At 38.5% G+C, this 25,589-nt stretch overlaps 1 protein-coding gene across 2 annotated transcripts in view; it reads right to left on the reverse strand.

Annotated features, from left to right (window-relative positions):
• Positions 1–433: 433 nt before the first annotated feature.
• Positions 434–25,589, reverse strand: part of LOC150080527 (adenomatous polyposis coli protein-like) — a 384,350-nt gene continuing 359,194 nt past the window's right edge. For both annotated transcript variants that reach the window (XM_090381301.1, XM_090381300.1), the window contains exons 16-17: positions 21,521–24,974; positions 434–1,327 (exon numbers count right to left, since the gene is read on the reverse strand). In XM_090381301.1, coding sequence (XP_090237427.1) covers positions 712–1,327; positions 21,521–24,974 — 4,070 coding nt within the window. In that variant the 3' untranslated portion in view covers positions 434–711. The remainder of the gene's footprint in view (positions 1,328–21,520; positions 24,975–25,589) is intronic.

Raw genomic sequence — 25,589 nt, forward strand, 5'->3', positions numbered from 1 at the left:
CACTGTTCAGTCGGCTCAACTGAAATTTCCATTATATATATATATAAATATATACATACAGACACAGACACACAAAATTCCACATCTAAAAATAACGTAGAATTTTAATATGGAAGATGAACAAAGTATGAAGCACCTATTTAACAATTTACATTTATAATAATGATATAAACAATGTGTACAATATAATGAAAACAAAAGCTAATTTTAAATATGTGTACGTCATACACAAGAAGCAAATGAAATCAATTTTGCCAATTTGCAAAACTTCATAGTTATCTTTTTATGGTATGAGTCTAATATACTGTACAAATTTATTACATATTTCTAAATAGCACTTGTCAAAATTTATAAATAAAGTTTTTTAGTGATAAAACAGGAAGGGGATATATGTATATATATCTATATATACACAGATAGATATATATACCAGTAAATTACCATATCTACAGAAAGAATTAGAAGTTTTATGCAATCTCCTTCATCACTTAGCAATGTTTCTCATGAAAGGAAACAGAGAAAGTAATGAAATTTTTCTTGTAGTTTTCCAAGATTCAGACTGACCTGAACCCCTACACAGCAAAATATAAATTATATCAGTACAGATGGCAGACCTTGCTTCCAAATAACTAAATATAATATAGGATCTTTGGCTTAACATAATACATTTCAATACTAGAACTAAAATTACTCTACAACTATACTTTCCTATTAAACAACTGTTACCAAGCAAGTTCTTTGTTCTCCTAATTCACCATCAGCAATTTGCCCATTGTGACTTGGTTCCTTTTTTTGGATGTTAACTCCACCTAGCCTGGATGGAGTTGGAATGAAAGATTTTATCTCTTTAGTATTTTTTGTGCTCTTTGGTGATGAAGTCTTTGGTTCACTAATGCCGACCTGGGTGGACGGACTTTTGTTTTTCTCTCTGTCAGTAAGGTGAATGTCCGATGGCTCAAGTTTTGATGATATACGCTTATTGTCTCTCTGATAAGCTGAGGCTAACTGCATTCCATGCATAAGTTTGTTATTTGTAGAAAGAGTAGATTCTACTTTTTTTGCACTTTTGTTATTACTTGTTTCTGATTTAGAAGGAATGTCACTACTTTTATTAGTATCCTTTGTTTTTTTCCATATATTTCCCACTTTACTTTTAATACAAGCATTGCTAGTACTTTTACTAGATGGTATTGACGATGTTAAAGAGCCAGACCTCCTTGAATGGTTATCTGTTCTACTTGGACTATTCTGAGTCAACTTTTCATAAGTTGAACTTCGGCTAAGGTTCTCTCGTGGAGATGATGTCTGAGTACTTGGGGACCTGGTTCTATCAAAAAAGGGAAAAACAAAAATAAAAATGATATAACTGTTACTAACTGAAAGGTCATTACTAAATAATATTTCTTAGTCCAATTTCACTTTTTATTATTATTATAAAGGAAATGGGGTAACGCAAATTTTTAACTAAAAAAAGCAAGTCTGCATATGCACGGTTGATTGATTTAGTGTTTAATGGCGCATTGGCAGTTGAGGCCATAATGCACCAAGTCAAATTTAACCGAATAATAAACAATTTGGTAGCCTATACCTAGGCTACCATGACAACAAAGTAAATATTATGTACAAAGGTATAAAAGTTAAGTAAAACCATAAAAAATATAAAAATTAAAACTATATATATAAATTAATCAAGTGTAAAAAGTTAAACGTCAGAAATGTTGTCTCTGTCACCTATAACCTGAGTGTAAACGGTTCAGTCAGACTATTAAAAGTATTAAAATACAAGAGTCGTGCTTCTATAAAAACAGGGCATTCTATAAAATGCTGACGAATAGTTAAATAGTGTTACATTTCGCACGGGGGCTTAGAGGGGGAACAGGTATCCTGTGTGCTATCAGACACTCAGTCTAAAACACTGATGGATCCAATATCTTCCTATTACAGAAGATTTAGAAGTCCGGTTGGCCTGCCTCCCTAAAATCCACTCATGCACACCTTCTCGAGAGTAAGCCCTGTTACGTCACTTAGGTGGCGATGAACATGTAGAGTGGTTCTCTTCAAGACACCTGGTCAGCATGAAGAGGAAAAGACAAAACCTTCCAGCATATGACAGCACGACAAAACAAATGGCCCTCGGTCCCCAGCGGCTTTCACTCCCCCTCTTACAACAGCGAGAGGATCAGAGTGGAAGCACAGGCTGCTAAGAATCCCTGAGTACGACCAGGCTGCCATGCACGGAAACTGAACTTGGCCTGTTACAACATAAGATCACTCATCGGTGAAGACTGGATATTAGAGCTGGAAAAGGAATTAGAAAATGTGAATTGGAATATCATCGGTTTGGCTGAAAGAAGAAGAAGAAATGAATCACTTATAAGTTTATCAAGTGGAAATCTGCTGTACACCAATGGAAACAGTGAAAGGAGTGAAGGTGGAGTTGGGTTTCTGGTCCATAACGATTTTAAAAACAACATTTTGGAATTCAAAAGTACATCACCAAGGGTGTCAAGACTAATACTCAAGATTTCTAAGAGGTACAAGCTAAAGGTTATAATGATTTATGCACCAACATCGAGCCATGATGATGAAGAGGTTGAAGAAATGTACACCGAAATTGAGTCTTCTAGATGAGCAGAAAACCCACTACACTATTATTATGGGGGACTTCAATGCTAAGGTTGGAAAAAGGCAAAACAGCACAGAAAGAGGAATTATAGGAAATTTTGGAATTGGTGAAAGAAATAAAAGAGGTGAAAGACTTGTGGATTTTGCAGAATCTCAAGGATTGTCAACAATGAACACATTTTTCAAGAAAAGGGTGAACAGAAAGTGGACATGGAAGAGTCCAAATGGATTAACAACTAATGAAATCAACTTCATCCTCACTAACAGAAGCTATATTGTGAATGATGTTACCATCCTGAATAAGGTAAATGTTGGAAGTGATCACAGAATGGTAAGATGTACACTTGATATAGATGTAGGAAAGGAATGGAAAAAACTAACTCGAGTAAATAATACAAAGGTCTTTGAGATAACAGAAGAGGAGAAAAAGCCGTATGTATCGGAACTTAAGAACAAGTTTCAGCTTCTGCAGACTGCTCAGGACCAAGATATCGACGAGGAATATTACAACTTTCTGAAAGTGATAAAGCCCAAGAAATCTATAGGGAAAAACAAATCCAAAGAAGAAAAAGTTAGTCAAGAAACATGTTACGATGAACCAAAGGCAAAAAATGAAGAGCAAGATAAACACTGACAAGGAAAAAATTGAGTATACTGAGTTATGCAAAGCCATTAGAAAGAGACTCAGAGGACATAAGAAGATTTAACACAAGAAAAGTAGAACAAGCATTAAGAGAAAACAAAGGATTTAAATCAGCAGCCATGAGCAGTAATACAGAAAGACAAATGATACTGAAACTGAAGAATAGCGATGGTGTACTTATAAACAGCAGAGAAGACATAATTCAAATAGCAGAAGACTACTATAGAGAATTATACAAGGAGCAAGGGAATGATGCCAGCAGTAGGGAAGATGGATTGCAAATTAGCAACACATACGACATACCTGATATTCTTCCTGATTAGGTAGAACATGCATTGAAAAAAATGAAGGATCAGAAAGCCCCAGGGGAAGATTAAGTTACTGTAGAGTTGTTAAAATTGGAAGGAAGAGACATACACAAAAACTGGCAAGGCTCTTCACAAAGTGCATTAGAAAAGGTGTGATGCCTAAGCAGTGGAATAATGCAATCATAGTTTTGCTGCATAAGAAAGGAAATAAATCAGAAATTCGAAATTATAGACCAATTAGCTTGTTATCCTACATCTACAAGTTGTTCACAAGGGTCATTACTAACAGATTAGAAAGAATACTTGATGAGAATCAACCGAAAGAGCAAGCTGGCTTTAGGAAAGGATTCTCTACTATGGATCACCTTCATGTAATATCACAGCTAATGGAGAAAGCAAATAAATATAAAACACCATTATGCCTGGCATTTGTGGATTATGAAAAGGCATTCGACTCCATACAGTATAAGGCTATGTTTCGGACACTGGAAAGACAAGACATAGATACCCCACATATTATGATTTTGAAGAAAATATGAGAGTGCAACCTCCTTTATTAGACTAGACAAAGACAGCAGCAAATCTAAAATCGAGAAAGGAGTTCGACAAGGAGACGCAATATCTCCGAAGCTGTTTACTGCTGTCCTTGAGAAAGCTTTCAGAAGATTAGACTGGTCGCAGAAAGGAGTCAATGTGAACGGAGAGTACCTAAACCATTTACGATTTGCAGATGACATTGTGGTCATAAGCCACGATCCCAAAGAATTAGAGGAAAATCTTAATCAGTTATGCACAGTTAGTAAGGATTTGGACTAAAGATGAATAAAACAAAAGTAATGATGAACAAGTATGCCACGGAAAGGGAAATAACGATTGAAGGAGCAGTAATTGAAAAGGTAGAGTCATATACTTATCTGGGACAAGTTATTTATTAGCTGTACTAATGATAAATAGCTGGAAGTCAAGAGAAGAATAAATTTTGGATGGATAGCATTCAGGAAATATAGTCACATATTGAAGAGCAATATCCCAGTTTGTCTGAAACGTAAAATAATGAATCAATGTATACTCCCCACCATGATTTATGGAAGTGAAACTTGGGCACTCACCAAAAGAATGGAAGAGAAGCTGAGAACTACACAGCGAAGAATGGAACGAATTATATTTGGAATCAGACTGTTAGATGAGAAGAGAAACACATGGATTAGGAAGAAACTCAAGTAAAGGACATTCTTATCAAAACTAAAGAACTAAAATTGTCTTGGGCAGGACACAGCTCAAAGACATGATGACAGATGGACTAAGAAAATAACAGAATGGTACCCAAGAGGAGCTAGAAGAAAACCTGGAAGACAAAGGTGGAGATGGATAGATGAAATTCATGAGTTTGTGGGTAGTTAATGGATGGCCAGTGCTCAAAACAGAAGGAACTGGAAAGTTGCTGGAGAGGCCTTCATCCTGCAGTGGATTGAAAATGGCTGATGATGATGATTTATATATTGAGGAGTTTGTAGAAGAATAAGAGTAATTTACCTCAATATGATATACAGAACACTTCTATATGATACTCTCCAGATGCTCTCACAGGACCAGATTTAACTTTTATCCAAAGGATTAAATTATTATTTACAACCTCGCAAGTTTAGAGATATCATACGGAAGTGTTCTACGTATTATATTGAGGTAAATTTCTCTTATTCTTCTACAAATATTGTAATCAACACTGAACATACTGAGCAATATAGCTCTGGTTTATACTATCAAATGGAGTAGTATGGGGAGGGGCTTTGAAAAATTGATAACAAGACTTACAGATCAATCTAACGTTATAATATCCCAGGAGATAACTGTTGTTTATCTTCTACAGCCCAAGATGAAAAAGAGAATAGTGCCCCAAATTTCACCGCCGGGGCACTTATTAGGTTTAGTTGATAAACAGGGGATTTTAATCTTTACACTATATTACAGGGGTGGCCAACAAGTCGATTGCAATCTACCAGTCGATCGTGGCTTTAATTTCGGTCGATCATGACGAATTTTAAATATATATAAAAAATATATTCGTCAAAATCTAAATATTATTATGCACCCCACTTCATATGCTTATTACAATTCCTTTGAACCAAGTGACTACTCTTGTTGCTGCACAGCTAGCTAGGGGCTCTTGTGAAAATTCACGCAGTTACCTTGTGGAGAGTAAAGTGTATGTGTCGAATTCTTATTTAGCTTACTTAATATTAATAACTGGGCAGTAATAATACTTTAATTTAATACCCTTTGATTTAAAATGAATACTATGAAAAAGAGTAAAACGTATCATTTTCATCAAGAGTGGGAACTACAATGCTTTTTTGTTCAGTTGAATTTGACCAGCAATTTTGGAAGTTATGACTCCCGGTGTTGGTGCCAATATTGTTGAACTAGCCACCATATTGTAGTTGATAAGAAATAGCTTAACGTATATATATATCTTGAACTGATAGTGTAAAGTATAAAGAGAGCTTGAGGTGTAGGGTAAATGCCCTCGAAGAAATTAATATGAAGGGCCCATCAGGCTCTCAACTGCCCTGCCCAGCTCAACAACAGAGCTCATTCCTGTGCATCAGGCAACACAGAGATAGCGTAATACGAAGCACTGTATTAGGAATCTGTTAGCTTATTATAGTATTATTAATTAATCAAATATTATTAATCTTATTAAATTTCATTGTTAATTAAATTGTATTTAAATGGAAATCATGACCCAGACTAGCAAGAGTGCTGTGGCTCGGGGAAGAAACGAAGGGGGCAATTCTCCAACGCATCACAGTCTCAAAAAGTGTGTGAGAAGTCTGCCAACCTTTCTAAAACAGGACATGATCTAGCCAAGGAGGATGCCTTTGTGTGTGCTAAGGGGTCTGGAGTATCAAGAAATTAGGTGCCAACTCAGTGTTCTGATGGGTGTCTATGAGAGCTTGAGGTGTAGGGTAAATGCCCTAGAAAAAATTAATGAGGAGCCCATCAGGCTCTCAGCTGCCCAGCTCAACAACAGAGCTCACTCCTGTGCATCAGGCAATACAGAGGCAATCTCCAAGGCAGAATACGCTGGTCCCAAAGGAACTAGTTATTGTTGGTGACTATTGTCAGGGAGACTGGGAATATACTTTGTAAGAAGAATAGGTGGAACAGAACCAGGGTACGTCTGTCAGGGGCAAAAGTTGATGACGTTGTAGAGCAGATATCTTTTCAGGGCACAAAAGTGATATTGTTGTACACGTTGGAACTAATGACATTAAGAGTAAGAGATCTGCAGATTTACTCAACAAGTACAGGTCAATGTTGAAAAAAAGTCGCGAGTTAGCGTTGAATGCGAAAGTGTCAGCAATTCTGCCCAGACATGATAGGAGGGAGTATATGATGAGAGCCTTGTCAATCAATTCGGCCCTGGAGAGATTGTGCAAGGCTCAAGGGGTAGAATTTTTTTTTTCAGCCTGGTCTGTGCTTGTTGACAGGAGAGACTGCTTCTACAGGGATGGGATACACTTAAATAGAAAGGGTGCAAGAATATTTGCTAATGCTATCGAGGCAGTGTTAGGTGGGTTGGAAAACTGCTAGGTTGGGGGATACACAGACTAAAAGGTTAACAGTGGCTGTAGGAAGAGGCAAAAATGATTCTTGTAATGCTTCTATTAGAATGGCCAGCAGACCGGAAAGCAAGGTAACAGAGATTTCCAGTACTGCTGGGAGTCATAGTGGAACAAGTAAATACATGGGCTGTGTTAGGGTGGCTAGGAGCAGGAACAGGCGCATGTATACTTGTATGTACACCAATGCTAGGAGTATAGTTAATAAATTTGATGAGATTGAAGTGCTAATGAAGACATCAAAGGCAGATATTGTTGGGATATCAGAGATGTGGTGTCACACAGATATAGGCAGTGCAGAGTTGGAATTTGGGGAGTACAATGTGTATAGGAAGGAAGGAGGGGTTATGCTGTTAGTTAAGAAACACAAAATCTAAGGAAGTGCATCCAATTGATGTTGGCGGACAATGCAGTGTTGAGTGTTTGGTATGAAATAAGGAAAAATGAGTAGGAGTGTGCTATAGGCCTAATGACTGATGAGCATAATAAGAAACTGTACAGGGAAATAGAGTGGGCCAGTAAATCAGAGAGTCTTATAATGGGAGATTTTAATTTTCCAGATATTGACTGGAATTTGTGGGTTGGTCACTCGCACACTAGCAAGACTTATGGATTTATTGGATGACTATTTTCTACAGCAACATGTTCGAGAGGCAACCAGAGGGAGTAATACTCTTGATCTGATTATCAGTAGTGATTCTTCATGCATTAAGAATCTGCAGATAAAGAAACCACTGGGCAATAGTGATCACAATGTATTGATATGGGAATTATTTAAAGATGTAATTACCATCAAGGCTAAAGGGAAGGGCTTTTGCTTTTGAAAAGGTGACTACAGAGGTCTCAGACAGTTTTTAAATTCTGTACAGTGGGATCAACTGATGATGTTACCAGCAGTGAATTCTAAATGGGAAGCCTTCAGGGACTTAATTTCGGAAGCTACTAGGCTTTTCATTCCAACTAAGAAATACTGTTAAAGGTTTAGGTCTAAATGGACGTCAGATGAATTAATGAGGCTAGTGGCAGAGAAGAAGAATGTATGGGATGCATATAAAGTATCAGGCGATACAGAAGCCTATGGCAGGTATAAACTAGTCTGTAATCAAGTCACAAAGGAGGTTAAGCAGGCAAAGGCAGATTATGAGAAATCTTTGGCAAAGGATGCAAAGAAAAACAGCAAAGAGTTCTTTACTTATGTAAACTCTAGAAGGAAAGGGATGAATCATATTGGACCATTAACACAGATGGCTTGACTATTGATGATCATGCTCAGGTAGGTGATAAACTGAATGAGTATTTTGCATCTACATTCACACATGAGGAGTTATTCAATGAGGGGAGTGCCAGAAGTTTATCAAATGCTAACAGGGAGCTAAGTGATTTTGTAATAACTGAGAGCAAAGTGGAGGAGAAATTGTTGAAGTTAAACATAAGGAAGGCACCTGGGGTGGACAGGATCTATCCAGTTATATTAAAGGAGGCAGCAAAGGAAGTAAGCAAACCTTTAGCCATAATTATGAGAGCTTCTTTGGACTGAGGGGAGGTCCCCATGGACTTGAGGTGTGCAAATGAATCACCAATTCACAAAGGAGTTTCAAAAGGTGACACAAGTAACTACAGACCTGTTAGTTTAACTTGTGTTCCGGGGAAAATAATGGAATCACTGCAGGATCATCTAGACAAGACTGCAGTAATAGTTAAGACACAGCATGGGTTTGTCAAAGGGAGGTCTTGTCTCACCAATTTGATTCCTTACTATGATGTGGTCACAAAGGAACTGAATGCCAAAAATAATTTTGATATCATATACTTGGATTTCAGAAAAGCTTTTGATACTGTTGCACGTGGAAGACTGCTGTACAAATTGGAGAGGTATGGCATTAAGGGTAAGTTGCTACAATGGATAAAGGGATGGTTGAGTGGGAGACAACAGAGAGTGGTAATCAATGGACACTGCTCTTCATGGACAAATGCTTTTAGTGGAGCTCCACAGAGTTTGGTGTTGGACCCATTGTTGTTTTGTATATTTATCAATATTGATGAAGGTATATCAGGTTTAATGTCCAAGTTTGCAGATGATACAAAGGTTGGCAGGGTTGTTAACGACAGTAATGACAGTATGCTACTCCAACTGGATCTAGATAAGTTGGGAAAATGGGCTGAGAAGTGGCAACTGGAGTTTGACAAATGCAAAGTACTGCATATGGGTAGCAATAACCAAAGAGAAACATACCAACTGGGTGGTACTACACTCAGGGAAGTGGAAAGTGAAAAAGATCTGGGGGTAATTGTGTAGCCAAATATGAGGTTCGCTGAGCAGTGCAGACGGGCTGCCAGGGCAGGTCATGGAGTGTTGTCAATGATATATACGAATTTTGCTAGCAGGGACAGGGAAGTGATAATCCCATTATACATGGCAATGCAACGGATAACCAAACATCTACAAGAGATATGGCAACATGACTGGGACACTACAACAAAAGGGGCCATCAGAAAACGATTCCTTCCATCCATAAGTTCAACTCACCCAGAACCTCCACCCTGGTTTTCGCCTGGCCTCCATGTGACCTTTGTCATCACCGGCCATGGATCCTTCCAACAAAAACTGACCACCATGGGAATCAAGAATGACCCACGTTGCCACTGCGGCGAAGAGGAGTCCTGGGGGCACCTCATGTATGAGTGCCCCAGCTACAACAACATTAGGCTTAAATTCCTCACCACAATAGAGAGAAACCCTCGCAATCAAGAATCCACTCTGCTACTCGAGGAAGATACCTATAAGGCATTAACCACCTACGCGCAAGAAACATTTGCACTTAGGCGAGCTAAGAGTGCAGAACTCAGAGCCCAAGAACTAAACCGGACCGGCGTGGGATAACTCTCCATTCCCCAGGAAAAACGCAGACATAATCATGCAAACCCTAATAGGGTAGGATCCATTACAGGCACCATCCAAGGTGCGGGATGCTGGCACTCCTCGGAGTGCGGGATTTAAAAGTCATCGCAAACCGAAATGGGTAGGATATACTGCTGGCACCGATCTAGGTGCGGGATTGCTGGCACTGACCCCAGTGCGGGATCTACAGGCACTATGCCATTGGCAATTACACAGGGGCACCTGTCCCCTGTGACTTTTAAACCCACACGCTTTCCTATACTTTGCCTAAATTAGAGTGGATTTATTCTCCCCTGTCAACCCACCCAAATTCCTTCTCCCTCAAATCCTCTCTTTTTCTATGCCCCTCTCTCTCTCTCTCTCTCCCTTTTTTTTTTTTTAATTTATTTAATTATTATTATTATTTTTTTTAATCTGTTACTTTATTTTACTTATTTTTTTAATTAATTTATTTTATTTATTTATTTATTTATTTTTATTATTTTTTATTTATTTATTTCATTTTATTTTTATTTATTTTATTATTTTTTTATTTTATTTATTTATTTTTTTTTTGTCTCCGTCAGGAAGCTCAGGCAACCCTGGCGGAGGCCAGCCAGAGTATAATGGGCAGCCTGGCTCACCTCCCAGTGGTGGTGGCGGGCAACGTGGGGTTCCCTTAGGGGCCTTGCGGCTAAGCAGCCAGAGACAGAACAACAGAACACAGCACAACTCTGTCACAAACCAGACACCACACTTTTTCTGGCTTTTACAGAGATTCTGTAAATTCTTCACAAAGTACCATGGTGCAGATGTGGGAAACCACCGGTGGCGCCTTCCACAAAACACTATGCCACTATATACATGGCAATGGTCAGGCCACACCTTGAGTACTGTGTACAGGTCTGGAGGCCTCATTTTAGGAAGGATGTAGAGTTGCTAGAACGAGTACAAAGAAGGGCAACAAGATTGGTGAGGGGAACAAAGGGATGATCTTACCAAGAAAGGCTTAAGTTCTGCAAATTGCAGTGCCTGGAGAGTAGGCACCTACGAGGTGATTTGACTGAGGTATATAAGGCCTTGAATGGGTTGAGCAAGCTAAATGCTGATGGGATTCTTCGTCTTGCTCAGACTAAGAACCCGAGGGGGGGACAGTTTCAAATTGAGGAAAGATAGTTGTAGAATAGATGTGCGAAAATTTGTCTTTAGCCAGCGGGTAGTTGATTGGTGGAACAGGCTTCCAACTTTTGTTGTGGAAGCTAATAGCCTAAATAAATTTAAGGCTCAGCTGAATAGGCATTTGAAACGAATGGAGGGGTTTTTTTTTTTTTTTGGCTGATGCTGCATAAGCTTGCTTTCTTGCATCGTATACCTCTACTAATGCTAATGTTATTGTTTCATTTGCAATGCTTCCGTGGCTATACCCAAAATAGGAAATTTAGAAAGGCACTTCAACACTCCATGGTAAATACCAATCAGATTTTCAGCCTAATAGTGACCTTAGAAAAAAATAAATTAAAAGAACTTTAAATTCCAATTCGCACAACAAAATTTCTTCATGACACCTAATTTACAATCTAAAGCTGTAACTGTGGCATCATTTAAAGTGAGTCACCTTCTTGCAAAAAAATGCAAACCCTTTTTCTGATGGTCAATTCATCAAAGACGCATTTTTAGGAATAACAGATTCTCTTTTCGAAAATGTTAAGAACAAAAATGAAATTAAGTGCTCTTCAAGATCTGCAATTATCTAGAAACACTGTGATGCCTTGCATTGAAAAAATGAGCAAAAATGTGAGGGAACAATTGCATGCTCATAATGCTAATTGTGTTCTTTACAACTGGATGAATCTACAGACGTCAGTGATACAGCTCAATTGCTTGTTTTTTTTATTCGTATTGTTTTCGATGATTCTGCCACTAGGGAAGAACTGCTGGGTATGGGTTCGTTAAAAGAAAGAACTAGAGGTCTTGATATATTTAACGCATTCGAAAATTTTATTGAAAAAAAAAAAATAAAAATAAATTACCACCATTTAAGCTCGTATGAATAACAACAGATGGAGCTAAAGCAATGCAATGATGGGGCGTCTTAATGGATTCATCGCATTGTGCCAAGATGATGAATTCCCAGATTTTTGAGTTACCACAGTATCATCCACCAACAAGTGTTAGCCAGCAAAAGATTAAATGCTAAAAGTGTTATGGGCATAGCTTTCAAAATAGTGAATTCCATCAGAGGACAATCTTTCAAAGGAGACTTTTCAAAATGCAACTCGATGAAAATGAACCAGATTTGATATTACACATAAATATGAGGTGGCTGAGTCGGAGTAAGTTTCTACAGAGATTTCGAAATTTGCTGAATGAAATTTAAAAAAAATTGCTGATCAAACGGTTGGTTGATTTTTGTTGGCGCATTAGCAACTAAGGCTATAATGCGACAAAACCTGGTCATAAAAAGTAAAATTTTCAGTGGCCTAATTGGTTAGGTCACCAAGTCAAAGTATAAAAACAAGTATAAACTGTAAAAGACAAATATCAGTAAACAAGTAACAATAACAAAGTAGATTTTTTAAATATAAGTAAAAAGGTTTACTGATTTCAAAAAGCTAAAAATAGCAGACACATGGTCATTGTCAGATAAAATCTGACTGAGTGTATACGGCTCAGCCAGATGATTAAAAGCGGTAAAACGGATATTGCTAAAATCTGGACAATCAATTAAAATGTGTCTCATGGATAAAATTGTGCCACAGGACTCACACACAGGAGGATCATCAGCCCTCGGCAAAAACGAATGAGTCAAATGACTATGTCTTATGCGGGTCCAGGCAAGAACAACTTCCTCCTTACAATTCCTGCGCAGACTAGACTGCCACGGTTCAATTACAGGCTTGATATGATATAATTTATTCGCAGTTTGTCTATTCCACGAATCCTGCCATTGGGAGTATATCTTCTGGTGTATTATTTGCCTGTAGTCTGTATAGGGGACTGACAGGCAGCGATTATTATTGGGAATTGCTGATTTGGCTGCGGTGTCAGCCAAATCATTTCCCATAATCCCAATGTGGCTGGGAATCCAGCAGAAGCAGATATCATATTCACGTTCTTGGAGAAAGTGAATCTTCTGCTGAATGCAAGACAGAACCGGATGAGGATTATATCTCACAGATATTAAAGCCTGTAACACGCCGAGAGAGTCGGAATATAAAATGAACCGTTGGTATTGGCATTTACTAATGTGATCCAAGGCTAACTCTATAGCGTGCAGCTCTGCAGTAAATATGCTGCATTCAGAGGGAATCTGCTCCGATGTAGTGCTGTCTGTAAAGACAGCAGCAGATCCCACATATGATTCTGACTTCGAACCGTCTGTGTAAACTGGCGCGAAGTCAGAATGTTCAGTTCGGTGTGCTGAATGAAGCTGCAGGTAGACAGATGATGGAGTGTTTGACTTTCCCCAATTTCTAAGGGACAAGTCACATGCCGGGACATGAGCATGCCAGGGTGGAAGGGGTTGCTTTGGGCAACCTTGTCTACCTTGATATTAAGTTCTTTGAGTAGCTCTTGGAGACGAATACCAAAAGGACGAGTGGCAGTCTTACGGGTATTGTACAAATTTTCCCATCGTGGCTCAAAAACGAATGGCCACGTAGGATGGTCTGGCAGGGATTTCAGTTTTAAAGCGTACTTTAAAGACAACTGCTTACGTCGAAGTGATAACGGTGGTTTGTTTGATTCGATGTATAAGCTCTGGACAGGAGATGTGCGATATGCTCCACTAGCGATATGGAGGGCCTGATGATGGACAGGGTCCAGCCATCGAAGGACACTGTCTCTGGCTGAGGAATATACCTGGGACCCATAATCTAATTTGGATTGCACAAGTGCACAGTAAAGCCGTAGAAGGGTGCATCAGTCTGCACCCCAAGATGTAGAGGAGAGCGAGCGGAGAATATTAAGGCCTCTTGTGCACTTTGTGCGGAGTTGACAGATGTGATCCAGAAAGGTCAGCTTTTTATCAAATATGAGTCCCAAGAATTTTGTGTGAACCTGAAGCCATTAGCAAGTGCCCAGTAGTTGAGGCGATCAATGGCTTTCTGCAGTTGTCTTTCAATAACCCTCATGTTGCATGACTGACAAAATATGCTAAAGTCATCAACATAGAGGGCAGTTTACAGTTGGAGGAAGTTGTTCTGTGATGGAATTTACTTTGATGGCAAAAAGCGTGACACTTAAAACTGATACCTGTGGTACTCCCTCGTCTTGGCTAAAGACAGGAGAGAGTGAGGATCCCACACGAACTTGGAAAGATCGATTGGCTAGAAAGTTTTTAATAAAAATGGGGAGATGCCCTCTAAGACCAAGGCTATGCAAATCTTTTAAGATGCCATATCTCCAAGTTGTGTCATATGCTTTCTTCATGTCAAAGAACACTGACACCAATCATTTTAGTGTTCGCATTTTAGGAAAGCATTCCGGATGGATGTTTCCAGTCTAATAAGATGGTCCAAAGTAGACCGGTTCCTTTGGAAGCCACACTGGATATTGGAGAGAAGGTAATTTGATTCTAAATACCATAATAAACGAAAATTAACCATTCTCTCCAGAATTTTGCACATACAGCTAGTCAGAGCAATAGGTCGGTAATTAGTAGTGACCTTTGGATCCTTTCCTGGCTTGGCAAAGGCAAGAACGATTGCCTTGCGCCAGGAATCCGGAAACTGCCCTTCAATAAAGATTCTGTTATATAGAAGGAGCAGATCATCCATAGATTTTGGTGAAAGATGCTTAATCATTTCATAATGGATGCCATCTGGTCCAACAGCACTTGCTTTGGAAAGAGTGAGGGCCCTTTTCAGTTCCTGTATAGTGAATGCCCTGTTGTAGGGATAAAGGCTCTTAGACTTTAAATTAAGAGCCTGTTTTTCAATTTTATGTTTCAGGACCAGGAACTCTGGGGAATACAAAGATGTTGCAGAGATGTTAGAGAATGTTTCTCCAAGAGAATTGGCTATTGCAGTTGGATCAGCAATAGTGCATCCATTATAATCTAGGATTGAAGAAGGGTGGGATGTATATTTTCCCTTCATTTTCCGGATTTTATCCCAGACCAACTTAGTACTAGTGGACTGAGTAATTGATGAAGTAAAACGGATTTATTCCTTTTGACTCTGACGCCGAATGTAGCGTGCTTTGGCTCGTGCACGCTTGAAGGCTATTAGATTAACGGTGGTAGGATATCGGCGGAATATCCCCCACACTTTGTTTTGAGCCTTTTTTGCTGCTGTGCATTGTGAATTCCACCAAGGTTTGGGAAATGGTGGAAACCGGGCAGATGTTTTTGGAACAGCATTCGCAGCTGCTTGGACGATAACTTCTGTGATGTATGTTACTGCATCATTGATAGGCTCCTGACTGACGGTACTGAGGTCAAAATTTGCCTGATGTTGGAAGGCAGTCCAGTCAGCCTGATCAATCTTCCACCGTGGTAACCTGAAAGGAAGACATGGTCTTCCACTGTGTAACGAAGTTCTCACAGGGAAGTGATCACTTCCGTATGGGTTCTCCTCCACTTCGCAGTTGAGTGAGGGGAGTAGAGAAGGGGAGCAGACAGAGAGATCAATGGCAGAAAAAGAAAGGGTAGGCATGTGGAAGAAGGTGTTTATTCCAGTATTTAGAAGAGAAAGGTCATTGTCATTTAGCATACGCTCTATGACTCGTCTCCTTCCATTGATGTTAGCACTACCCCACAGGATGTTATGTCCATTAAAATCCCCGAGAAGTAAAAAAGGGGAAGGCAACTGCGTTACAAGATCATCAAGGTCTTCCTGGGAGATGTCAGTCCCAGGTGGCAAATAAATAGAGCACACGGTTAATAAAAATCCCACTGTAAGGCAAATTGCAACAGCCTCTATGCTGGTTGTAACTAGCAAGGGCTGAACTGGAGTCTGGTTGCCCACAAGGATAGCCACTCCTCCATGAACAGGACCATCCGCAATTCTATCCTTACGAAAAATTGTGATGTTACGCATGGTGGGATCATTATTTGCCATTAGATAAGTCCCCTGCAAGCAAAAGCAGACTGGCTCGTGCTTTTGCAGGAGAGCCTTGATATCATCAGTATTTCGCCGGAATCAACGACAATTCCATTGTAGGAATTTAGCCATTATTTGGACTTGGTGGGTCCATCACGCGGCTTCCGAGGTGCTGAGGGCTTACTTTTGTCAGTCTTGGATTTATCTTTTTTGGGGAAGAATGGACGCTGTCCCGTGTCCATTTCTTCCTCCGTAAAGAGTTCCAAGACTGATTCATCTTGTACCTCCTTATTCTCTACATCCATTCTGGTATCACGGGTGACTCTTCTAAATTTTTGGCTTTTCTTTACCACTTGGTTTTGGTAGTGGCGGAGCACTAGGAGGTACGGATATAGGAGTGGCAACTGATTGTGTTTTTTTGGTGGGCTTTCTTTTGTGAACTCAATAAATAGCATGCAATCGGAGTGAATGACTCTCTTAGTGGTATAGTCATCTCAGTTTGTGTACCGATAGTGCATTTAGCAGAAACCTTCTGAGCATATTGTTTCCTGCTATTTATCGGTTGGATACGTTTTCTGGCCTCTGGGTAGGAAATATTCAGCTCTGTTTTCAGTTCTTGGATTTCCTTTTCATCCTTCCACCGCTGGCATGCTCCAGAGTAGGCGGGATGCTCTCCTTGGCAATTGACACAGATCGGTTTTGGAGCTGAACATTCCTTGCTCTCGTGGTCTTTAACACCACATCGAGCACAGGCAGGGTTACCACGACAAGATGTTTGTGAGTGGCCGTATTTTTGGCATCTAAAACACCGCAGTGGGTTTGGGATATAAATCCTCACTGGGCAGTTTAGATAACCAGCCTTGATGGAACTTGGAGGCCGTGGGGTGTTGAACGTGAGGATAAAAACTCGGGTAGGGACGAGATTCCCTTCCTTTTGTATCGATATTCTCTTGACAGCTGTCACGCCTTGGTCTTTTAATTCAGAGCAGATCTCTTCTTCAGAAACATGAAGAAGGTCCCACTCTGTTATAACACCTCGTGAAGAATTCAGAGTTTTGTGGGGGGTTACGGTGATAGGTATTCCCCCTATGGATGTAGAGTTCAAGAATTTTTCAGCTTGTTTTGTGCTGGAAGCTTCAACCAAAAGATCGCCAGAACGCAGTCGTTTAACGGATTTTGGTGAACCTGCCAACCCTTCTAATCCTTTCTGGATAAAGAAGGGTGACATCTTTTCAATTGACTGTTTTCCGATGGAATGGAGAATGAGGAAAAGTGGTGTCACTGATGATGGTGGTGGTGTATCCTCAGTCCTGGCTCTTTTTGCAGAGGTGTTTTTTGCATCATCATTTTGATTAGGTAGGGGCCTTGTTGGGGCCCCAGAAGAATTTGAATTTATAATACTCATAGGAGTAAAATAAAAATTTCCGATGCCCCAAGTACCTCACCCACCACGGAGCCCTACGAGGGGACGCCCACTCGTGAACTAGCAGGTACTGCGTACACGAATGGGACGCCAAGTTAGCTTAGAGGCACCATACCCACGTTTCCAATAAGCCTTGATCCCGTCCCAGGACCAAAGGGAGGGAGACTTATTGGAACGCAGTTGACCCTAGCAGTAAGAACCACCCACCGATTGATCCCAGTCAGGCCAGTCCGGGACCACCCGTCTTGTCGAAGCAGGGGCCAAAGTGGTGTATTAAGGCTGGGCCCCTCAACCACCAGGATCCCCCTTTCCGAATTCCACGGGTCGCGGCGCACGGCTGCACACGCCGGATTCCAAAGATGTAACCCTGGAACCAAGATATGGGCGTTAGATCCCAGTGATGCTAGTCTGGGACTCCAGCAGCGTCACTGGGAGGTCCCCTCACCACGTACAGGTGCCCACGTCGAGGGGCACCTGTACGTGGTGAGGGGACGTTGATCAAAGGGGAGGAGATGATTATCAGCAGCTACAAGATACAGAGTGGTTGTGTGATCTGGCTTTTTTGGCAGATTTTACCAGTAAATTAAATGATCTGAATTTGGAATTACAAGGAAAAAATAAAAATTTAGTGACATGATTAGTAGTATTTCTGCATATAAATATCAATTTTTGGCAATGGCTAAGGATCTCAATGAAACAAAATTCAATCATTTTGCAAATATGCAAGATCATTATCAGCAGTTGCATTGTTTGATATACAGGCAGTTCTCGCTTTACGAGTTCTCGGGTTTACGAGTTTTTTTCCCCCCCAAGTATGAAGTATCAACAAAAATCGAAAATATGAACATTAATTGCAAAAAATGAATGATAAACATTCATAAATACCATATCAAAACCACGTGCATAGCTATACAATATACAGTCTACCCCGCTTTATCATATTAATCAGTTCCAGAGAACCGTCGTATTTAAAATATCGTAATGTGAACCCAATAACACATTGTTTTTGGTAATTCGTTTCAAGATCTCCGAAGTTGACATTTTCGCTGTATAACTAAGCTATTTATCTCTTTAAAATGTCGTTTTTAAGGTCACGAGCAAGACCTTAAGGTCATGTTTGTTTGTTATTTCGTTTTTAGGAGCATTAGCAACTAAGGCCATATTGCTCCGGGGATATGCGGTGGTCATTCCCTGACCTTTCCACATCCTCCGTATTTGGTGGGCACGGTCGTGAACCCCGGTCTAATCACGAAGCGTGTGCTATGCACTGCTGCTCCTGCCCATCTGGCTACGGAGGCACCCCTTAAGGTCATATAAAAGGTTGTGAGTGTGGTTTGTAAATTGTATTAGTTACCAATTCAAATCATTAAAATGCACTACACTTTCATCGTTATCATATGTTCCATTATAAGAATCAATTTTAAATGCCTTTGTGATTTTTTCTAAAGCACATTTCTGCAGGTCATGAACATAAAACAAAAACAATTTGCACTTTCCGGTTTATTGGGCTTCTCTGTTACTGCAAGCAATTATAAACGGGTAGTAAACTCAATCTTCTTGCATTTGTGAAAATACCAATAGCTGGAATCGTGTGGTTTTTTAAAGTTATTATGGTGATATGTGTTTCCTCTTTACTGAAATCTTCAATCGTATAAAAAACAAATAAATTTTCAGAATCTTCTCTTCATTCCTTTTTTTTTTTAAGCTTCGTAAACTTGTTACTCCACGCGAATCATGTTAGTTGCAATTTGTGTGTGCTGTTAAAAAATGCTTATGCATGCAATCGTGAAACTTATAATTAAAAGAGCAGATTATCTTGGAAACAAATGCCTCTTGAAACATTTCTTAAGAAGACTACTCCTTGTGCAACAAACCAACGAGTGCCCAGCCAATAATGAGTGATCAACGAGTGTGCATTTAGTTGATGACGAAGAATGAACATTCTTTAACATTCGTAAGTCGCAAATAATTTCTTTATTATTATAATTTGCTTGATTTTACAGGCTACGTTTTCATTTCTTTCGATAAATCAATCATTATTTAAACAAACTAATTAGATAACTACAGTAAACCCCCGCTATTCGCGGTATCTGTATTCGCGGTTTCGCGATCGCTGATTTAATATAAAATGAAACCTAAAAAAATGTGAAATTTAAAGCACCGTGAATATTTTTCCACATAAAAAACATGGGCGTGCCTAAAATTATCTTTCCCAGTCAAAACAGTGCTCAGTGGGTGGGGGGAGAGGGGTGACAAAATCGCGAGCGTGGATGTTTCTCGCTAATCCTTGTTCAGTATGTGTTATGCGCTTGTCATGGAAGGTTTCGTCGTTATTGCTTTTAATTTATATTTGCTTATAAATTGAATAAATTTATCAATTTATAAATTGATATGCTTACAAAAGCGATAAATCTACCGTTTTGCAGTGTAAAACAGACTTTTTCGAGTGTGTTAACGGAAGAAAGTGACTTTGTGGACAAGTTCTTTCTAACCCGTAAAAAATGATTACGAATAACAAGGGAAATGTGAAAAGATCAAAGAAGGTGATGACATTAGCGAATAAAATTGAGTTATTAGACAAAATTTCTAATGGTGAAAGTGTCTCCTCAGTGGCAAAACATTATAAAATCAATGAGTCAAAGGTACGATCAATCAAAAAATCGGAAGAAAAAATCCACCGTAGTGTCCGTGAAAACGTGCTAATTGCTTCAAAAATTTGCTCTGTAACCCGTGATGTTAAATTAGAAAAAATGGAAAAGGCTTTAAATCTGTGGATAGAAGACCGAACTCAAAATAAAATTCTGTTAACTTCACTCATCATTCGTGAAAAAGCAAAACTCCTTTATCAACACTTTAACGAAACTGGTGATAGCACTGGAGGGATAAGTTTTTTAGCTAGCAAAGGCGCTGGTTTGAAAGATTTGTTTGAAATTTCTAATGAATATTATATTTATTATTAAATTGTTTCTTATTTTCATTTCGATGCCATATGCTTGCATTTCACTATGCACTGTCTATGTACATAGTCATATTATGAAGGTACGTATAATACATACATAGACAAAATTTTAGACTAGTTTTTCTTATATATTACATACTTGGGAACGGAACCCCTTTATTACTATGGGAGCCATAACTCAGTATTCGCGTTTTCGGTATTCGCGACATTTCTCAGGAACGTAACCCCCGCGAATAGTGGGGGTTTACTGTAATTTCATTATTGAGAACGTAACCCCTATTTTTAATTTTATGTCTACGGGAAATAAATTCTCGCTTTATGAGCCCGCGCTAGGAACGAATTAACTCGTAAAGTCGAGAACTACCTGTATTTCTTATCCATTTAATGTCGATTTAGATATGAAACAAATTGCAGAAAATATCGTTGAGATTTTTTAAATGGAGAAAATATTACTTGAAAATGAAATGATATCTTCCTAAAAGCCAGATAACAGAAAAAGACGTTTGGAAATATGTTTGCCGAGAAAAGCATTCAAATGTAAAAAAACGCAGTGAACTTCTTTTTTTTTTTTTGGTTCCACATATCTATATGAATCCACCTTTTCGTATTTTAAGACGAAGGCTCGCTCTACTTGTATGGACTTGCATACAGAAATCCTTTACAGTTGGTCTTATCACAGTATATCTCCGATTTTGAAAGCTTGGCAGATGACACGAAGACACAAACTTCACAAATTAAATTTAAATAAGTATGAATTTAAAATAAGAATTCTGAATTGTATTTAATTTTAAAATTTATAAACGTTTTTCAATATGTGTTGATTAACTTTTTTAACCATGCACAACAAATTTCATAAGATGGTAGATCGCGACACTTGAAGAAAAAAAGTAAATCGCATCACAAATTCAGCTGGTCACTCCTGCTATATTAGATGGCACAAATGTTAAGTGGCAAACAATAAAAATCATTTCAGATTTTTCTAAACACTTTAGCAAAAACAAAAGGAAGAAAACTTACCTGCATGGTATACCAGTATTCCTTCCATCTCCACTTTTAGACGAACAACTACTGCTGCTGTCATGCATGGGGCTTCTTGGAGCACCAAATTTATTAGACTTAGAAGGTTCATGTTGTGCACTTCTTTCTTTGACACTATCTTTTTTTTTCCAAAGGCATGCAACTTTGCTTGGGACTTGTTTCTTAAAAGTACTACTATCCACCTTTTTAACAGATGGGATCCCAGCAGAAGACTGAGAGGAGAGACTAACATTGCTGGTAGAACAATTGCTTGCAGAACCACTACACTGACTAAAACATGTAGGACTGGGTGTCTGACAACCAGCTTCTTCTTGAGAGTTGAAGACCTTATCCTGATTTGTTGCACTTTTTTTCTTTGTGAAGGTACCACTGTAATTTTTCCTGAGACCAAATCCTTTACTTTTAGCAGAGAACCTCTCACCTGACATCTCTTTTGATGAAACGTCTGTGTATCCATTTTCCATATGGGATTCTAGAACAAGTTTATTTAATTCCCCAGTATTACTGTTCCATTCAATACTTCCATCCTCTTTGGTAGGTGATATCTGGGGAGCATTCTGAGAAGGCTTCTCTTTTGTAAAAGTCCCTTGCTTCACAGGAGGTCTGGGTCTATCTACAGTCTTGCATAAAACATCTGATTTCACAGTCTGTTTACTGGAGAGACCAGGAATAATTTTTTCATTAACTATATTATTAAAAGATAAACCAACTTTATTTTCTGAAGAATAAATGATTTTGGAAGGCGACTGAGGTTTAGAAATAATCTTTGAATTTAACTGTGGTTTATAAATAGGTACTTTCTTTCCCTGACAACTATTAGATATATATTCATTAGTATCTGGAGCACATTTAATTGAATCCAATTTTTCCTTTGTACCATTCGATTCTGACTTTTTCTGCATATTTTTCATTTGAACTTGGCGAAGAGTCTCCCGAGTGACTGGCTTTACAATACATGGACCTTTATTTAAAACAGATTGATTTATATCTTCTTGATTTTCTGATTCATGAACTGGTGAAAGCAAATCATCATCAGACTCATTGGATACCAGTGATATAGTTTCATCTTCAATCATCAAATCAGATGATGCCCCATTTGATACGTCATCATCACATTCAGATAGCCCAATTTTATTCAAAGCACTTACAACAATATCAGCATTTTCTTGTAAAGCTTTAATTTCTTCTGCTGTCATTATATTCATCTTATCCAAAGATTCATATTCTAGTACATCCTTGTTATCCTCTGGTTGTTCATCTGTGAGTGTCAGAGTCAAATTTTCAGTACTTCCTTCACCAGGATCATCTTTTGAGAGAGATGCAACCTGAGGAGCTTGCAAGGTATCTGAACCAGGATCATCATCGTCATCATCACCATCATCACAAGGAAGCTCTTCTTCTAGTTCTGTGTCAGATCCGAGCGTGTCACAAGCAATTTCTGTGGCATCTTCAACTGTAACTTCGGTAATTTCTTGAAACACTGATGGCGGTATTACATGGTCTATAGTTTCTGAATTACAGCTGTTCTTCACACTGCCATTCATGATGTTTGAGAGCTCTCGTGAATATAACTGAACCATTGCTGCAGCAGCATTAAAACGCTCTGACATATCCTCTGGATATAAACTTTTGGATACCTCTGGATGAGATTTTTCATCTAAAATATCTGAGCTAATGCTACTTAGGCTAGCACAGCTTGCTGTTAAAGAAATATCATCCATTGCAGATGGTGGATTGATATTTTCTAACAAGTAGTCGGATGTACAGCTGCTTTTCATGCTAGAACTATCTGCACAATCCATAAAAGACAGTGTTCCAATGTCAGAACCATCTGATCCAGTACTTTTGAGCATTTCCAGGTTTTCACCCAATGCTCGGCGTACCATCTCTGGAACTTTACGATATTTATTAGCACCTTTAATTATGTGTTTGAAGCTATGACCTTTACGTATTAGTTTATGACCTGCTACAAGATCAGGTCTGCCTGAATCTGAAAGTCCACTCGCTGAGCTTAATGATAAAAGATCACCCATTACTGATGGAGGTTTGACATTATCCAAATCTGAAGTACAGCTAAAGGTACTAGTAGTCATATCATCAGTAACATCACATTCTGCTTCAATTTCCTGTAAAATACGGCCTGCTTCTAACTGAAGTGCATCAGAGGCTATCATCCTTTCAGATGCCTCTTCAGAAAGTATTCTAACTTCATTTTCAGTATAACCATTTGGTGTGACATCACAGTTGTGATAATTTTGCAATGGGCCACCTTTAAAAGTCTTAACATGCTGATTCAGATCATTATACGTTGTGCTTATGTGTTCTACACCAATCTCAGTTTTCAACTTTGGGCACTCTGAGTTGCCATATGAACCAAAATGTTCAGATTTTATCACTGGTCTATTTGTAATATCTTCAGTAATTTCTATTTCTTTATGCCTATCAGGAGTGCTTGTCTTGTCCTCATCTTTCGTAAAACCATTCTTTTTGGTATAATCAGAGACCTCACATGTATAAGCTAGTTCTAACACATTAGCAGAAGTATCCTTAATCTGAATCTCCTGTTCATTATTTAAATTGGAATTTAAGCCGACTGCTGAGTTACCATTCATTAAACCAGTCACTTCACCAAGAACAGATCTATCTATGCTACTTTTATTATCTGCTGAGTAGTCTTCAATTTCTAATAAGCTGAAATTGTTATCTGTTGAATTTTGATTTTCAACAGTATCCAGATTTTCTTTTATATACTCTCTATTTATATTTTTGCCATTTCTTAATCTAATTTCGTCAACTGCTCTAATATGAGAAACTTCTGAAGATTTAGACTTTTCCTGATTTCTTTCATCTTCTTTACCTTTTTCCTCATGTTCAAAGTTTTGTTCACCATAAGATTCTGAGGGGTGATTTTGTATTTCATTATATCCTATTCTTCCACTTCTAGAGAATGGATGCTCCCCATTTGCAATACCATTTTCTTCTAACTCTTTATTCCTGTCTTGTTCTTCATTAGACAACTTTGTTACAAACTTTCCAATTTTACCTTTTCTATTTTTTGGTTTCCGGTAGGGCTTTTCTTTAGGCATTCCAGAATTAATGCACTCTTCTAATAATGCTTTTTCTGAGAATGATGTTTCATCTAGTGACTCTACACTAAGAGAACTGAGTGAACTATTTCTTGAGAAACATACTGGAGTGCCTTCAACTAAGTGAACACGATTCATCTGCTCAAGACAATTATCTGATTCCTGAAAAGAGACTGATTGCTCCTGAAATGTATGACTGTGGGACTTCTGTATAGTAGAAACACCCTCTGGTATATCTGCATGATGATAATGTCTATCACAAACCTCTACATTTGTTTTTAATGTTCCAGTATGGCAAATATCATGAGAATTCGGCACATGAAAGTTGTCCATAACTCTGAATTGTCCTATAAAAGGAAAAGTATATTTCTATTAAGTATGATCTGTCCATTTTATATTTATTTATATATATTTGTAAAAGAATAAGAGAAGTTTACCTTGATATAACACATAGAACATTTCCATATGATACTCTTCAGAAATTAAAATGAAAACAATTAAAAAATCAAAAATCTTACATTACAGTAAGAAATAATTAACAATAATTAAAAATCAATTTAATGCAATTAAACATTAAGTAAAAAATTAATTAATGTACAAGTTAGTGCATCTGTATCGTTAAGTATATCTCATATTGTGAATACCTTCACAACGAGTTGCCATGATATTGCACTACCTCGAATAAGTAACGCTTCACCACAGGAGAAGACTACTGGTACTTATTCTCAGTGGATACCATCACCCATACGCCACTGTTTCGGAGCTTACTGGCTCCTCATCAGTGGGTGGGCAGGTACCCTGGTGTTGCAATGATGACAACCCAGTTGCAAAGTATAAATCCACAACATGAGAGATGCCTGATGGTGTGAAGTAATTTAGATTACAGTATAGTTTAGGGCTAAAGCCTCAGGTTACGTAAATAGTTTAACTAACGTACAAGTTAGTGCATTTGCATATTTCTG

Source organism: Mastigoproctus giganteus, chromosome 9 (assembly GCF_048544385.1).
Source record: "Mastigoproctus giganteus isolate SK-2022 chromosome 9, ASM4854438v1, whole genome shotgun sequence".
Taxonomy (NCBI): domain Eukaryota; kingdom Metazoa; phylum Arthropoda; class Arachnida; order Uropygi; family Thelyphonidae; genus Mastigoproctus; species Mastigoproctus giganteus.